This window comes from Panicum virgatum, chromosome 8N, assembly GCF_016808335.1.
Source record: "Panicum virgatum strain AP13 chromosome 8N, P.virgatum_v5, whole genome shotgun sequence".
Classification (NCBI taxonomy): domain Eukaryota; kingdom Viridiplantae; phylum Streptophyta; class Magnoliopsida; order Poales; family Poaceae; genus Panicum; species Panicum virgatum.
In genome coordinates this window covers 3,212,921-3,230,455 of record NC_053152.1, presented here as the reverse complement: position 1 = coordinate 3,230,455, position 17,535 = coordinate 3,212,921, and the positions used below count along the sequence as shown (strand labels likewise).

Genomic DNA, 17,535 nt, shown 5'->3' with positions numbered 1-17,535 from the left:
AATAACATCATAAACTGTATATCCATCGTATCCATGCATAGCAACTAATACAAACTATCCGGACCTCCTAACCGCAGCCTTGCGAACCACCTCGTGAATCACCACAAGTGTAAGATCAACTACTGAAACAGATAAGCACCTGTTCGCCGCAGCAATCACAATCAAAATTAGGAATGGGAGGAAAATAGTCTTTTGGAACAGTGTTTGGATGCAGGGCATGCGCCGGCCTAAGGGATCTGGCACCATCAGTATACACTATCTTGAAGAGAAAAAATAGAACGCTACATGAAGCACTAGTTAGAAATACTTGGATGAAGGATTTGGACCTGCTACACCCATCCTTCTCCGTGCAGCTCATTACAAAATTTGTACAGTTTTGGAAAACAATCCAACAAGTGAACCTCACACCACACATCCAAGATGAAATATGCTGGAAATTCACTGAGTCAGGCCAATTTTCATCAAGTTCCGCCTACCGCGCACAGTTTCTTGGGGCAATGAGCATCAACTTCAACCAAATCATTTGGACGGCTTGGCCACCCCCAAAATGCAAATTCTTTAGCTGGCTAGTGGTTCAAGATAGAATTTGGACGGCGGACAGGTTGCGCGTGAGGGGCTGGACACATAACCCAACATGTTCGCTTTGTCTTAGGTGTCTGGAGACAGGAAATCACCTTTTTGTCGAATGCAGGTTCACCGGGCGCATTTGGATTGTCCTATCCTCTTGGCTTGGGGATCCGTCCCTGCACCCGACAAACTGGAAACACACAAACTCGGTCCATGAATGGTGGTCGGAAATGGCTGCGACAAGAGGAGTTTCGTGGAAGGGTTTAAAATCTCTTGTCATTCTCGTATGCTGGGAGATCTGGAATGAGCGTAATGCACGTATCTTCAACGGTACATAAGCGCCTTCGTTTTTTCTAGAGAGTGTGAATGCGGACTCTCTTTGTAAAGTTGTTTGTAAAGTTTTTTCTTCCAATTTTGAAGCCTCTTGGCTTTACTCTCTCCTTATTAATACAACGGGCAGCTCTCCTGCCGGTTCCGTTTCAAAAAAAAACATCATTTTCAATTGTAACTCTCTTTTTTTTAGTTTAGGGGAGCTCTGTAATATCAATGATGCTCGAAGGACAATGTGTTTATCCACGGTGGTCGGTGCTCCCAGCTTAAAGTAAATTACACTACTTAGCAATTCATGTCAAGTGAACTGAGATGCCTTGCTTGCTGGTGCCGAAGATAAAAGCAAAAGCTGAGAGGTCACCAAAGGCTGATGCTGGGGCTGCTGCTGATGCTGAGGTCACCAAAGCAAAAGCGAGAAAGGACGCCGGAGCAGCCAGAGAGTGAGGGCGAGGGCGAGGGCGAGGGAGGAAACAAGGATCGATAAATGAGGACATGTACAACTCCGATCCACACCTAAACCGAGCTCAACAGTCGATCGATCCCATTGGCGCATGGAACCATCGTCGTCTCTCTGCACATTTCAGCCGGCGATGATCATTGCAGCGACGCGTGCGGCGGCCCCGTTCGCCCTGCGCCGCGGTGAAGGCTTCTTCGTGCCACCGCAGCGCGGGAGGACGAGGGCTCACGCCGTGCGCGCCGGCCGGTGGCCGCCGGGGCGGGCGCGGGCAGCGGACTCCCAGGCGGCGGCGGCGTCGTCGTCGTCGACGGTGAAGGGAAGAGGGCAGCCGGAGCTGCCCAGGTCGTCGCCCGCGCTGAGGGTGGTGGGCGCCGGCGTGGCGCTGGCGCCTGGCGCTGGCGCTCGGGGCCGTGTCGTGGGCGGCGGCGCGCGGCAGGGGCGCCGCCGCCGGGCCCGTCCTGCAGCCCGCGGCGGCCCCTGGTGTCGTGCGTCCTCAACAGCGCCGCCGCCGACGGCGCGCCGATGAAGAAGCGCCTGGTCGCTTTCATGGACGAACTCTCTCGGACATGATGCGCAGTAGTGACATGCTCAGGGGTACGGTATGTATGTAGCTCCGCTCTCGATCGATCACACCATGACCCATGGCTTGATTAGTAGCTTGGAATCCTGTGTGTGCATGCAGAATCCCAGGGACAGGGAGAAGATGGTGGTGGGTCTGGAGGAGCAGTTCTCGAAAACCGACAACGTTGACAAGGGCGTGCAGCTCACTGAAGCATGGATCCTTCTGGTGATAAGCAGTGACCATCCTCGATTCCAGATTTAAAAAAAATCATGTTTGTGATCTGAACTGAACTTTCTTGCGTTACTAGTCACACACTCATCCTCCCCACTTTGGTCATGCATTGCAGGGAAATTGGAGGGAGGCAGAAGCTACTTGCCAGAAGCTCACAAACCTCTACCCCCATGACCCGAAGCCCCGCCTTCTGCCGGTAATGTTCTTTCGTGTGATTGATATTTGTTACTGAACCTTGTTTGTTCTAGCTATCTGAAAATGGTGAGATTCCTGCTGCTGCCATCTTTAGATCGTCATCAACGTGACGCGGGTAATGGAAACCTTGCTGTCTACAGACCGTACCACCACCGACAATGACATAGAGGAGATATCCAACAAAATAAACGAGATGACCAAGAATGCCATTATTGACGCATGGAAGAAATACAGGAAGAAGTGATGCAAGGCTGTGTCTGTGAAGCAAACTGCTGCGATGAACCTTTGTCCCCGGCCCATGTGCCTCTAAATTTGTGTCAGACCCTCGGAGGAACCGGTGACGGTGACACGTGACTGATCGTGTGTGTGAGTGTAGGCGTGAGTTGGGTCCACCTGTCGGACGATGACTTGGGGTTAAAGCCTGGAGGCTGCGTGTAACTGACTATCGAATATTTTCTGAATCTGAAATTGAGAACCGGAGAAGGAGACCTCCTCCTTCCTCCGCCGCCGCCATCGTTGCCTATCTGTGTGAGCTCACGTCCTGGCGATCGCCGGCAGCCACGGGTCTAACAGTTGGTATCAGATTCGGTGTTCCTCGGCCTCCCGCTGCCCCGTTCGTGTTCGAGCCGTCACATCGTCGCGCTCGTTCTGCTCCACCGGATTCCGCTCGGATCTCGGCGTCCTCGCCCCGCCACCGACTTCCCGTCAACGGCGGCCACTGCATAGCGCCGGTTAGCCACCCCGGCGCCGTCGCCCACCCCGATTCCATCGCGCCGCTTAGGATCATAGTTCGGGTCCTGAAGCTTTCTCTTCCGGCTTCTCCGACCTCGGGGCAGATTCCGTTGAGCCACCACAGCACTACCAAAGCCTTCCGCGCAGACACAGCTCCTTCTGGGCGCCATGCATTCGTCTCAGGAATGCGTGGACGCCAAACTGGATCGCCTGGTGGAGAGTGTTGACTTGCTGTTTGCTCGGGTAGGGGATCTTCATCACTCACAGCAGAAGATGCAGGAGCATGTTGATTTGACCACAAGGGCTGTGGATCAGTTGGTGCGGGATCAGATCGGGATGACTCAGCAACTCGATGCCACTGCGTGTGCCGTGGAACGGATGTTCTCTTCGTCAGGTACCGAGGATTCAGACCCCGGCGAGCGGAATTTTGACCCATCTTCTTCTCGTCGTCCCCATGCTCGTCGGTCTGACCCTCGAGCGGAGCGCCATCCGTATGTGCCGAAAATGTCTTTTCCTCTGTTCGATGGCTCCCATCCCAAGATCTGGATCGACAAGTGCTTGAACTATTTCCATATTCAGCACATCAGTGAGGCTTCCTGGGTTCTAACCGCTTCCCTGCACATGGATGGGAACGCGTCTAAATGGTGGCAAGCGCATAAACTGAAACATGGAATTGGTACCTGGGATAAGTTTGTTCAGGCCGTTCAGGATAGGTTCGGTTCCTTCGATTACAAGCATGCCATTGATGCGCTCATCGACTTGCAGCAATCTGGCTCGGTTCGTGATTATGTGGATGAGTTTGAAGCTTTACAGTATCAAATCACTATGCATGATGTGGGCATGGCAGAGACATACTTCATCTCCCAGTTCATCATGGGTCTGAAACCTGAACTTCGTTATCAGGTTCAGGGTCAAGTTCCTGACACCATGGAACGCGCGGTGATGCTGGCCAAGATACAAGAGCAGATTCAGGATCGCCACAAAGGGAAGCTTCTGTCCGCTTCTTCTACTAAATCCGGGTTTTCCTCCTCTACCAAGTCGGAGCCCAAGCAGACATCTGGTGGCTCTGCACTCTCCAAGGAACGTCAACTCCGCGACTACTGCCGAGCCAACAATTTATGCTTCTACTGTAAGGAGCCCTATGATCCTAGTCATGCAAGTAAATGTACAAAACGTCCTCAGCGTCCTACTGCTCAACTGAACACACTGGCCCTCAATGATTTGGATGTTCAGTTAACTGATGAAATTTTGCACCAACTGGACATGGAAGATTCACTTACTGAGGAGTTCTGTACACTGTCCCTGAATGCCATTGCCGGTACAGAAGAAGGAGAGGCTCTTCGACTCCGTTCTTTGGTCAAAAACAAAGTTATGTTGATGTTGGTGGACAGTGGGAGTTCTCACTCCTTTGTCAGTGCTGATTTCTTGCACAAAGTGGGTATTCATGCTCTTCCTGCTCCCTCTAAATCAGTCAGGTTAGCCAATGGTGAGACTCTCATTTCTGATAAATATGTGCCTAAGTTAGAGTGGTGGGTTCAAGGTTATTCTTTCTTCACTAATATGAGAGTAGTGGATTTTGGAGCCTATGATTGCATTTTGGGATTTGACTGGTTGAAACAGTTTAGCCCCATTACCCATCATTGGGAGAACAGGACCATGGAATTCATTGATAATGGGATTTCAGTCAAATTACAAGGCATCCCTCCTGCTCCATTGGCTTTGAAAGAGTTACCTGTGGCACAGTTTGCCAAATGATCAGCAGCAAATGATATTTGGGCTCTTGCTATTGTGGATACCTCACATTCTCCAGATTCTGAACCTTGTCCACCTCAGATTCAGGAAGTCTTACATGAGTATCAGGATGTCTTTGATGATCCCCAGACTTTACCTCCACCTCGAGAGTATGATCATACTATTCCTATTCTTCCTGGAGCTATTCCTGTAAATTCTAGGCCATATAGGTATTCTCCTTTACATAAAGATAAAATAGAGAGACAAGTTAAGGTTTTATTATCTGCTGGTTTGATTGCTCCTAGCACCAGTCCCTATGCTTCACCTGTGTTACTAGTGCAAAAAAAAAGATGGCACTTGGCGGTTTTGTGTAGATTATAGAAAACTGAATGACATTACCATTAAAAATAGATTTCATATGCCTCTTATGGATGAAATAGTGGATGAATTGGCTGGTACAAAATTTTTTACCAAACTAGATATGAGGGCTGGGTACCATCAGGTTAGAATGCACCCCAAGGATGAGTACAAGACAGCTTTTAAGACTCATCATGGCCATTACCAATTTAGGGTCATGCCTTTTGGGCTTACTAATGCCCCTGCCACTTTTCAGTGCCTTATGAATGCTGTTTTAGAACCCTTCCTGCGCAAGTTTGTTCTTGTTTTTCTAGATGATATTCTGATTTATAGTCCCACTCTTGAGCTATATGTGGATCATTTGAGGCAAGTCCTCAGTCAACTTCGAGATCATAAGCTGTACATGAAGAGCAGTAAATGTTCCTTTGCACAGACTAGCTTGGCTTATCTTGGGCATATTATTTCTGATAAGGGTATTGCCACTGACCCCAGTAAGACTGCTGCTATGGTGGCTTGGCCAATTCCAACCAATGTTACAGAACTCAGAGGTTTCTTAGGCTTGACAGGATATTATATAAGATTTGTCAGGCATTATGGTTTGATTGCTAAACCATTGACCCAGCTGTTGAAAACCAAACAATTCCAGTGGTCTTCAGATGCTCAAAAAGCTTTTGACAATCTCAAATAGGCTATGACCACAACCCCTGTTATGGCTTTACCTGATTTTGCTATGCCATTTGTGGTAGAAACAGATGTGTCTGATGTTGGAATTGGGGCTGTGCTTATGCAAAAAGAATAACCAGTGGCATATATGAGCAAGGCTCTTGGTCCCACTCACAAACACCTTTCTATCTATGAGAAGGAGTTCTTGGCTTTGATTATGGCCGTTGAAAAGTGGAGACCTTATCTGCAGAGACAGGAATTTTTGATAAGGACTGATCATAAAAGCTTATCTTACCTCTGTGAACAAAATCTGCAATCCGAGATGCAAAGAAAGGCAATGACCAGATTAATGGGCCTTTAGTTTAGAGTGGTCTACAAAAAAGGGAAAGATAATGGGGCTGTAGATGCACTGTCTCGAGCTGGCCACTTGTTCACATTGCAGGCTGTATCTGAGGGCACACCTGTGTGGATTCAGGAAATTCTGAATTCATATACTACTGATTCAAGAGCACAAGAGTTGTTGGCTCAGTTAGCCATTTCTTCTCCTGATGATCAGGGGTACTCACTTCACCAAGGTCTCATCAGATGTAAGGGCAAGATTTGGATTGCTAATAATTCTGCATTACAAACCAGACTACTGACAGCTTTTCATGCCAGTCCAATTGGGGGTCATTCAGGTACCAAAGCAACATATCACAGACTCAAAAACTTGTTCTATTGGAAGGGTCTCAAATCTGATGTGGGGAGCTTTGTCAAGCAATGTCAGATTTGTCAACAGGCAAAACATGAGAATACTCATCCTGCTAGTCTGCTGCAGCCTCTTCCCATTCCACAAGGGGCTTGGCAAGACATATCTCTAGATTTTGTTGAAGGGTTGCCACTGTCTGAGGGTTGCAATGTGATTTTGGTGGTTGTCGACAGGTTTACCAAGTACAGTCATTTCCTGCCCCTCAAACACCCTTTCACAGCTTCTACAGTAGCTAAACTCCTTATGGATCAGGTAGGCAGACTACATGGTATGCCACGCACCATTGTCTCAGATCGTGACAAGATCTTTACAAGTTCCTTTTGGAAATCTTTGTTTGCCCAGTTGGACACCAAATTGCTCATGAGCACAGCTTACCACCCTCAAACCGACGGGCAAACCGAACGGGTCAACCAGTGTTTAGAAATGTATCTTCGTTGTGCAGTTCACAATACTCCGAGAACCTGGAAGTCTTGGCTTCCTTTGGCTGAGTTGTGGTACAATTCTTCCTTCCATACATCGTTGGGGTGTTCTCCTTTCAAGGCTTTGTACGGGTATGAGCCTCCTCTCGGTGCTCTCATTCCTCTCTCTGCTCCATCAGACTCGTCCGCTGAGATGTTTCTGCACGATCGGGATCAGCAGCTCCAACACTTGAAACTCAGTCTGTCTACTGCCCAGAATCGGATGAAGGTGCAGGCTGATCGTCAGTGAACCAACCGAGAGTTTCAGGTGGGCGATCAAGTGCTTCTGAAACTACAGCCTTATGCCCAGCATTCTGTTGCCCATCGCCCTTATCCCAAGTTGGCATTCAAGTTTTATGGACCCTTTGCGGTGGTGGAATGTATTGGTGCAGCAGCATATAAGCTCGCGTTACCGGCGGATAGTCTGATTCATCCCGTTTTCCACGTCTCTCAGTTGAAACCGTTTACCCCCAACTATACTCCAGTTTTTGCAGAGTTACCAACATTAGCTGATCTCGACGCCCAGGAGGTGATACCGGAAGCGATCCTCGAACGCCAGCTTGTGAAGAAGGGAAATCGGGCTGTTCCCCAAGTCTTGATCAAGTGGACGAATGTACCAGCCGCAGCAGCTACATGGGAGGATTTGTACGTGGTCCAGAAGCGCTTTCCGCAAGCTGTTACTTGGGGACAAGTAACCTCTGCAGCGGGGGAAGATGTCAGACCCTCGGAGGAACCGGTGATGGTGACACGTGACTGATCGTGTGTGTGAGTGTAGGCGTGAGTTGGGTCCACCTGTCGGACGATGACTTGGGGTTAAAGCCTGGAGGCTGCATGTAACTGACTATCGAATATTTTCTGAATCTGAAATTGAGAATCGGAGAAGGAGACCTCCTCCTTCCTCCGCCGCCGCCATCGTTGCCTATCTATGTGAGCTTACATCCCGGCGATCGCCGGCGGCCACGGGTCTAACAATTTGCTTGCCATTTTGCTGTTGCTGTTTCAATTTCACTGCTTCTGACAAAGGAAAAAACTATTTTTAGATCCTAGAATTATTTGACTGGTAGATAGCTCATCAAATTGTAATGTAAAACAAAGTATATGCCCTAAGCATTGACATCATGAGCTCGAATAAGAATGGGACCACAAAATATAATCACGGCCACTCACTACAAGACCTTCGTGAGTACTCAGTACTCACTGTCACGGTGTCACCATTAGGTATTGAAGCCAAATTCAAATTAGTAAAAGCAACTCAAGACCTGAAGTAAAATGTTAGACTTAATTTACTCCCATTCTCTTCAAAGTTGAAATGTTCAATCGTGCCACAAATATATCACTGATAAACTAATGCCTCTTGTAAGGTTGGAATTTCAGAGTTTTAAGAAACACAATGGAGAGCAGTAATCGATCTCATAAAAAAGCCACATTTGAGGATGAAAGGATTCACATTGAACATGATAGCACCATAACAGAAACAAAGGAAAGGAAGAGTGATGCAGCATCCAGGAAAACCCTCTGAACTTTTCGGAAAATGCTAGTTGCCTGGTTCTGATCGTCATACATGTACAAGAAGTGAACCAGAAGTATGAAGTTCATTACCTCACTAATTAATCAAAATACACTGAAGTGCAATATAAGCAAACGTAGCCTAACAAGAACATATTGGATGGCAGCCAAGATTTGTGGTTCCATAGCAAGTAGAGTTCTTTCACTTTGCAACGTATATCTCACTCTCTCAGATGATAGGACCTGTGGTCACTTCTATTTACTTCTCTTCATGACTAGATATTAACATCATCTTTTACCCATACCGCATAAGTGATGCCAAGTGATTTAATAATAAAGAAGTATTTATATAGCTATTGATGATCAAAATTGACATACCCACAAAAAAACAAGGTGCCCGGTTTTAGAAACCTAAGTGCCCATGTACTGGGAAAAAACGGGTTATCCAATATTGCAAACCAGAGTGTCCAGTTTTGGTAACCTAAAACTAGAGTTAGAATTTGGCATGGTATTTGTAAGAGTATTGAGTCTTACAGGGCAAGGCCTCCTGACCCTGCAAAGGACAAATGCTATCTCCTTCTAAAAGATCTAAAGGTTGAGTTGCACACTGAAAGAATGATGCATGCCTTGAGGGCGGAACAGATGTTCTTGTAGCAGAATCGTACAGGAGGATGAAGACCTTGGTTAGGTTGCTGGGACAACCTCTCATGACTAGCGCATGGAGTAGAAGTTTGTGTAGCAAAATGTACCAAGAAGAATAAATGCTATCAGTATCTTCTTCTAAAAGATCAAAAGATCTAGTTGCACACAGGTAGAATCACACATTGCTTGTGCATGGATAGGAAGCTGCTATAGCAAATCGTAACTGATGAAGAACAAACATGTTTCTCTTTCTAAAAGACTAAAAGGTGAGGACTTGAGAAATAAAACATTAATTAGTCACTAAGTACTTGTGTGATAAAAAAGATTGGGATATATGAACCTGGTGACTTTGTGCTGCATGGAATAGAAGTTCCCACATCAAAACTGAAAGACACAAGGAAGCATCAAATGCTATCTCCTTCCAAAGACTGGGGAATGATCTCGAGTTGTTTACGTGTATACCATTATGAAAGTTCGTGTTTACGTGCATACCATTAAAAATTAAAAAGTTTGGAGACACCTGTATACCATCGTCCGAAGTTTCTTTTACCTCTGTACCATTTTGGACGGAATAGAGCTTAACGGTGGCTAACGGAGGTGTAAAAGACCATTTCACCCTTGTGCTGACCTGGGAGCAAAAGAGGTAGTTCATCCTGTGCGCAGCGCATGCATCTTTTGTGCATGACCGTGAGCAAGGAAAACAATTGCGCTTGAGGGAACAAAATAGGCCATATAAATTAGAAAAAAAACATTTGATCTGAAAATTAGCAACACGTGTTCACGTAATCCATGTCGTGGAATACGGCGCAGTCCATGTCGTGGAGCGTGCACACTGCACACGACGTCGAAGAGCAGCTTGGGGCGGTCGCGGCACTTCACGGTAGCCACGGAGTCCCCGCTTGGCTCAGCTGTCGACCGAGACGGTCGCATCAGGAACACGCGGTCCCAGTCCAGGTCCGCGGCCATGAGCTGGTGGAGGCGGCGGTCTGCGTGCACCAAGGCAGGTGAGGATGCACGCCACGCAGCCAGCGTCCGCGTCCACGCAGGCGAGGCAGCCGCGGTGCGTCCACGCGCGGGCCTCCACGGCGCTGCACTCCATGTCGGTGAGCACGGCAAAGACCTCGGAGAGGAGCTCCGTACGGTCGGCGCCCGTGAGCTCCAGCGCCCGCCGTCAGGCCCTCGAGCGACACCCCCCCCCCGACGCACCCTGGCATGGCTGTAGCGAAAATAGCCTCTCATGCCATATTTCAATATAATGTTTTGACGATTGATGACACACACAACACTTGGACTAATATATGTGTTAAGATGATCATTATCAGGCTTATAGGTCCAAGGGATGAAAAGATACAAAACCCCGAAGAAATCAGGTCGAAAGGACCAAGACAGAGGTAATTTGCACTCACCGGTTAAACCGACGTGAGGCAAATTACATACACCGGTGCAATGAGCTCAGAGAAGACTCAGTCAGCAGAGTGCACCGGATGAACTGACGATGGGAAAAATGATGGCGTCGGTGCAATGGACCCAGAAGCTGAGGCTAGGGTTTGGCATCGGTTGAACCGACGATGCCTGAAGACAAGCGTCGATACAGTTGTCCAGAGACTCTGTTTTTTGGGGTTTCTGAGCTTACATACACTGGTTAAACCGACGGTGCTTTTCAAGATCGTCGGTGCAATTGATCAAGTAGCCGTTGGAGCAGTAACGGCTAGTTGCTGGGAAAAAGCATTCACCGGTTGAACCGGTGATGATAAAAACTGAGCGTCGGATCAACCGGTGTTAAGTAATTTCGTCAGCCTTTTCCCAACGGCTAGTTTGAGGGGGTTGGGCTATATATATGCCACCCCACGCCTCATTTGTGTGTGCTGGAGACTAAGAAAGCATAAAAGAGTTGAAGATCCTCTCCAACCACCTTAGAGCTTCATTGTATATCATATAGGCTTAAGCACACTTGTGAGAGTGCTTAGTGCTTGATTAGGCTTAGTTCTTGAGAGAACTAGCTTGAGTGAAAGCCTTGCTGCAGCTAACATCTTGTGTACTCGTCGTGTGACCCTCCGATTTGGTGTGGAGAGACAACGATACTTTGTGCGGGGAAGGAGACCCCTCTTGGTGAGAAGCTCCGATAGTGAAGACGGTGTCGTTGGTGACGTTTCGAGAGAGACGGTGGCGGTGGCCTTGTCTTGGTGACTTGGGGTCACTTAGCCTTTACTTGCCGGAAGCCTTGGTGGCGAACGCAAGATGGTGATCAAGCGAAGAGACTCGGCATCACACTTGTTCTTGTTGGACAAGTGGCCGTGGACGTAGGGAGGGACTTGGTGTTCTAACCGAACCACGTTAAATCGTGTGTCTTGGTGTCTTCACGGGAGTTTGCATATTCTCTCTCTTACCTCTTTACTTACCATATTACGTTTCCGTATTTACTATATTTTGCGTGCCTTTACTTTCCTAGTTAGTTTGATTAGGATTGGCTATAGGTTGTAAGTCTTTTGGGGTAAGTAGAGAGTAGTATAGATAAACCTTAGCCATAACTAGCATGTGTAGGACGTGTTAGGTTTATCTTATGTAAGTAGATTGAGCCCTAGGATTAGAAAGCGAATTAGCGACCCTATTCACCCCCTCCCCTTCTACGGCCGGACACCCCGGTGATCCTTTCAATTGGTATCAGAGCAAGGCCTCACACCTCTTACGAGGATTAGCCAATTCCATTGGTAAATTTATGAGAAAGCTCGTAGGAGACCCGTCGACTTCACCGTCGAGTGAGTATCATGTCCGGGGAAGGGATGAGTACTGATAGGGCTCCATTTTTCAATGGCACGGGTTTTCCACGATGGAAAGTGCTTATGCAAGCACACCTTCAAGCCCGGGGGCTTGATGTTTGGCGTGTCACCGAGGTTGGAAAGAAAAATGAGACTAAGGCCGAGCGACAATATGATGACATTGCTGAATCAATTCTATTGCCCGATTTATATGATAGTGTGTTTAATCGTGTTTATGCTTGTGAAGATGCTCATAAGCTATGGACGCAAATCGTCGAGAATCATGAGGGCACAAAGGATGTTGCCAATCAAAAATATCATATTCTCGGCGAGGAGCTTAGTAGCTTTAAACAACTTTCAAATGAAAATGCCCATGACATGTGCTCACGATTAAATATTCTTGTCAATGAAATTAATGCCTTAGGTCTCAATCAAGTTGAGGATTGGGGGATTAACCGGAAGATCATCCGAAGCCTTCGCAAGCCCGACTACGACATCATCAACTCACTCTTGCAAAAAGAAGACTTGGTCAAGCTTACACCAAACCAAGTCATCAATCAAATCATCGCCCATGAATATAGTATGGGGATGACAAAGAAGAAGGAGCAAGAGTCCACCTCTTCTTCAATCCACAAGAGTCTCGCCGCCAAGCACTCATGCAAGCACCAACCAAGGCGACAAGACTCATCAAGCTCAAGTGAACAAGAAGAAGAGGATGAGGAAGATAGTGATGATGAATCAAGTTTAAGTGATGAAGAATATCTAAGGGCCGTGCTATACCACCACCGTAAGATTGCCGAGCATGTACATGAGCTCTATGAGCTTGGGTACAAAACTCTCATTAGAGGGAGTGCAGTTGGGATGGAGAAGATGGCGAAGAAAAAGAACAAATCAAGATCTCAAGCTCTCTCCGCCATCTACAAGCCCAAGAAAAGTGGTGAAAGCTCAAGTTACAAGAAAAATTCCAAGAGCTCCACCACCCATCGCCCTCGGAGATCATCACCACCTCCCATGTGTCTCATGGTACAAGGTAATAATGATGTAAGTGACGACTCCTCCTCCAATGATGAATCCGATGTTGAAACTGATAAAATTAGTGAGATGATGACACTTCTCCATAATCAACAAGAACATCTCACTAAACAAAATAAAGAAATCAAAGCTCTCAAGGCTAAAGAAAAACTTCATGCCTCATTTGTCTCAAGATATGAGAACTTGCTAAACAAATACAATTTGTTAGACAATGAGCATGAAGAGCTTAAAATGAAATATAAGAGTCTTGAATCTAAAAGTGAATCATCATCGGATAAATCATTTCCTTGCAATATTCGTTGTGCTATTCCCATTGTCAAGGTAGATGCATCTACCTCTGGTGATCTAACCCCTTGCAATGAGGATGTGGTTGTAGAAACATGTGATGATCTCATTGCCAAGGAGAATGATGAACTCAAGCAAGAGGTAGAAAGGATATATACGGATTTGAGACGGCTCAAAGGAAAGTACACTCAAGAGCAAGCCCAACCTTCTCAAGATAACACCTCTGTGGGCGTGAAAAAGCTTAAGAAGGGAGAAATCGTGACTTGCTTCAAGTGTTGCAAAGAAGGCCACAAGTCCTACCAATGCAAGGAGAAAGAGGGCAAAGCAAAGGGCAAAGAAAATGGCAAGTCCAAGAACTTGAATAAGAGCAAGAAGGGACACAAGAAGTCTAAGGAGATCAAGAAAAATACATCTCCAAACTTGAATGCGTCATACATGTACACCAAGCCCACCCACAAATTCAAGCAAAAGAGCGACCGCTACATTCTCAAGAAGAAGAAAAATGGCAAGGTGGTTGCTCATGCCATGGGATGGAGAACATATGGATGGAACCGGCCTATTTGGGTGCCCAAGGATATTATTCATACCATGGATGGCTCCCAAAGGGTTTGGGTTCCAAAGACTTAGAAGATGAGAGCGGAAACGGGGAATTTGGAGGCTTGGCAAGGTTTGGGATGCATGAGTAGGGATGCATCATGCAAAGTTGAATTAAAGTCAAGTTGTGGATTAAAGATTAGTGACCCAAATTCCCCTCCCCTACATATGAGGTAATGAGCAAGGTAAAAGGATGATCTCAATTTCATTTGATATCCTTCATGCATCATTATAGCTCAATGCCTCTCTAGGAATGCATGATCTTATCTTTACTATTGGTATTTTTTTTCTTTTGATATGCTTTCCTAGAAATTTCATATGGTAGGTTGTCTATGCTTTATCATATCTTGTTGCAACCTACATGAGCTTAATTGATTCTCTCACATGGCATATGTCTTTCATAGCATATCTTGCAATTTGATATCTCTCATATTCGTGGTAAAAATGCTTTTGATATCAATTGCTTACTTATGATGCCATGATTAGCAAGTTATAAAGTTAAATCCCCACTTTGTGTAATACATGTGCATACATTTGTTTAAAGTGATTCAAATACTAATGCACACATTTAGGGGGAGCTAACTCTATAACTTACGTTTGTGTGACTAATATGCTTTACAAGTGCTATTTGTTGTAGTCACCTAGAGCTATCTCCATGAGTTCAAATTTCTTTTGAGCACTACCCCTACAAGTCACAATTGGCATTACAATTGGTGTTAAGATGAGGAGTGTCACAAGCTTTGAAAAAGGGGGAGTTTGTTCAAACAAAGGGAGATATGCCAAAATTTAGTGGGTATAACACTCTATCACTAGTCAATTTCTTTTGCTACTAATGCTCCTTGTTCCTAGTGGTTATGAAGCTTTTAGGTGTTTGATGACAAAGGGGGAGAAATGTACCCTAAAAGTAAGCAAATAGTCTGGAGTAAATGATGCCATTAGCAAGGGGGAGGAATGGAAAATGCAATGCAAAAGTATGCATGGTGATAGGGGGAGGTACTTAGTCAATATGGGGGAGAAGTGTAATTTGATGATCTCATGGACTAAGTTTTTAAAATGAGCATTGAAATGACATCCGAGTAAGCTAAGTAGTTTCTAACTTTTCAAATTGTTATCAATTTCTTATTCTTGCAATTTATCTTACTTGCTTTGGTTGTGTTGTCATCAATCACCAAAAAGGGGGAGATTGTAGTGAAAATGGCCTTTCATGCCATATTTCAATATAATGTTTTGGCGATTGATGACACACACAACACTTGGACTAATATATGTGTTAAGATGATCATTATCAGACTTATAGGTCCAAGGGATAAAAAGATACAAAACCCCGAAGAAATCAGGTCGAAAGGACCAAGACAGAGGTAATTTGCACTCACCGGTTAAACCGACGTGAGGCAAATTACATACACCGCTGCAATGAGCTCAGAGAAGACTCAGTCAGCAGAGTGCACCAGATGAACCGACGATGGGAAAAATGATGGCGTCGGTGCAATGGACCCAGAAGCTAAGGCTAGGGTTTGGCGTCGGTTGAACCGACGATGCCTGAAGACAAGCGTCGGTGCAGTTGTCCAGAGACTCCGTTTTTAGGGGTTTCTGAACTTACATACATCGGTTAAACCGACGGTGCTTTTCAAGAACGTCGGTGCAATTGATCAAGTAGCCGTTGGAGCAGTAACGGCTAGTTGCTGGGAAAAAGCATTCACCGGTTGAACCGGTGATGATAAAAACTGAGCGTCGGATCAACCGGCGTTAAGGAATTTCGTCATCCTTTTCCCAACGGCTAGTTTGAGGGATTGGGCTATATATATGCCACCCCCCCCCCCCCCGCCTCATTTGTGTGTGCTTGAGACTAAGGAAGTATAAAAGAGTTGAAGATCCTCTCCAACCACCTTAGAGCTTCATTGTATATCATATAGGCTTAAGCACACTTGTGAGAGTGCTTAGTGCTTGATTAGGCTTAGTTCTTGAGAGAACTAGCTTGAGTGAAAGCCTTGCTGCGGCAAGCATCTTGTGTACTCGTCGTGTGACCCTCCGACTTGGTGTGGAGAGGCAACGACACTTTGTGCGGGGAAGGAGACCCCTCTTGGTGAGAAGCTCCGATAGTGAAGACGGTGCCATTGGTGACGCTTCGAGAGAGACGGTGGCGGTGGCCTTGTCTTGGTGACTTGGGGTCACTTAGCCTTTGCTTGCCGGAAGTCTTGGTGGCGAACGCAAGACGGTGATCAAGCGAAGAGACTCGGCATCACACTTGTTCTTGTTGGACAAGTGGCCGTGGACGTAGGGAGGGACTTGGTGTCCTAACCGAATCACGTTAAATTGTGTGTCTTGGTGTCTTCACGGGAGTTTGCATATTCTCTCCCTTACCTCTTTACTTACCATATTACGTTTCCGCATTTACTCTATCTTGCGTGCTTTTACTTTCCTAGTTAGTTTGATTAGGATTGGCTATAGGTTGCAAGTCTTTTGGGGTAAGTAGAGAGTAGCATAGATAAATCTTAGTCATAACTAGCATATGTAGGACGTGTTAGGTTTATCTTATGCAAGTAGATTGAGCCCTAGAATTAAAAAGCGAATTTGTGACCCTATTCCCCCCTCCCCCTCTAGGGTCGGACACCCCGGTGATCCTTTCAATGGCACCACGCCCAGCAACCGCACCCTGGCCCGCCCCCCCCCCCCCCCCGCCCCGGCACGCCCTGGCCCTGCCTCGGACATGCCCCGGCAGCACGCTGGGATGAGACGGCTGAAGGTGTGGGCTGGCCCTGCCGCGCGCGATAGAGGGGCGGAGGGAGGGAGTGTGACGGCGGCCGGACCTAGGATTCGACGACGAAGTGCACGGGGAAGAACAGAGAAGGCTAACCATGGGCATAATGGACAATTCCATACTCAGGTCTCGTTTGTCAGAGTTGCAAATCTGTTAAATTCTAACGGATGGTAGACGGAATGGTACAGAGGTAAAAGAAAGTTCGGACAATGGCACATATGTATCTCCAAACTTTTTAGTGGTATGTAGGTTACCAGCAACTTTTACAATGGTATACACGTAAAAGACTCAATGATCTCAGGAAGGGAAGGCAACTCAGATTCAACCCCGGGGCTGGCACGAAAGGGACTCAAAATTCCCGGGAAGAATTGTTTCCGACTTGTGTGTGAACAGAAGTTTCTGGCAAGATCGAAACAAAGGAATATGATGCATTGCTCCAAACGATCAAAGATCGGTGAATTTAACCGAGAAATCAAAATGGACGCCACTGGTGATTGATGAGATTTTCTCTGTTGGATAAAGATGGAGAACTCGGGTGATTTTTTTTTAAATGAAGAACTCGGGGGAGATTTGGTCTGGGATTGCAACTTTCTTTATTAGTAAGTGTGACCCAGTCAAGGGTCTGCATTCCTCATAGATTTGGTCCTCAGATGTAGCACCATTTTTATTTCTCTTTTTTTTAAATGAAATAGCACAAATTATATGACATCAGATTGGAGGTACTAAAATTAATTACATGACACTGGATTGGAGGTACTTTATACCTGAGGTATTTTGTTTTGGGTAAAAATCAAATTTGTTGTATTTACTAGTAAAGTGTACGTGCGGCACGCACGTATTTCAAAAGTACTTTGAGATTTATGAATCCATCGTACTTTTCATTCTTTCATTAAATAACACTATATACAATCAACTATCATTTATCTGTTCC

General features: G+C 46.2%; 1 protein-coding gene across 1 annotated transcript; it reads left to right on the top strand.

The window, feature by feature from the left end:
- The first annotated feature begins 1,294 nt into the window (after window positions 1-1,294).
- Window positions 1,295-2,865, top strand: LOC120686028. The gene is made up of 4 exons (XM_039968186.1): window positions 1,295-1,953; window positions 2,037-2,141; window positions 2,263-2,343; window positions 2,437-2,865. The coding sequence occupies exons 1-4, from the start codon at window positions 1,921-1,923 to the stop codon at window positions 2,584-2,586; spliced, it is 369 nt and encodes a 122-aa protein (XP_039824120.1). The 5' UTR covers window positions 1,295-1,920; the 3' UTR covers window positions 2,587-2,865.
- Window positions 2,866-17,535: the final 14,670 nt, after the last annotated feature.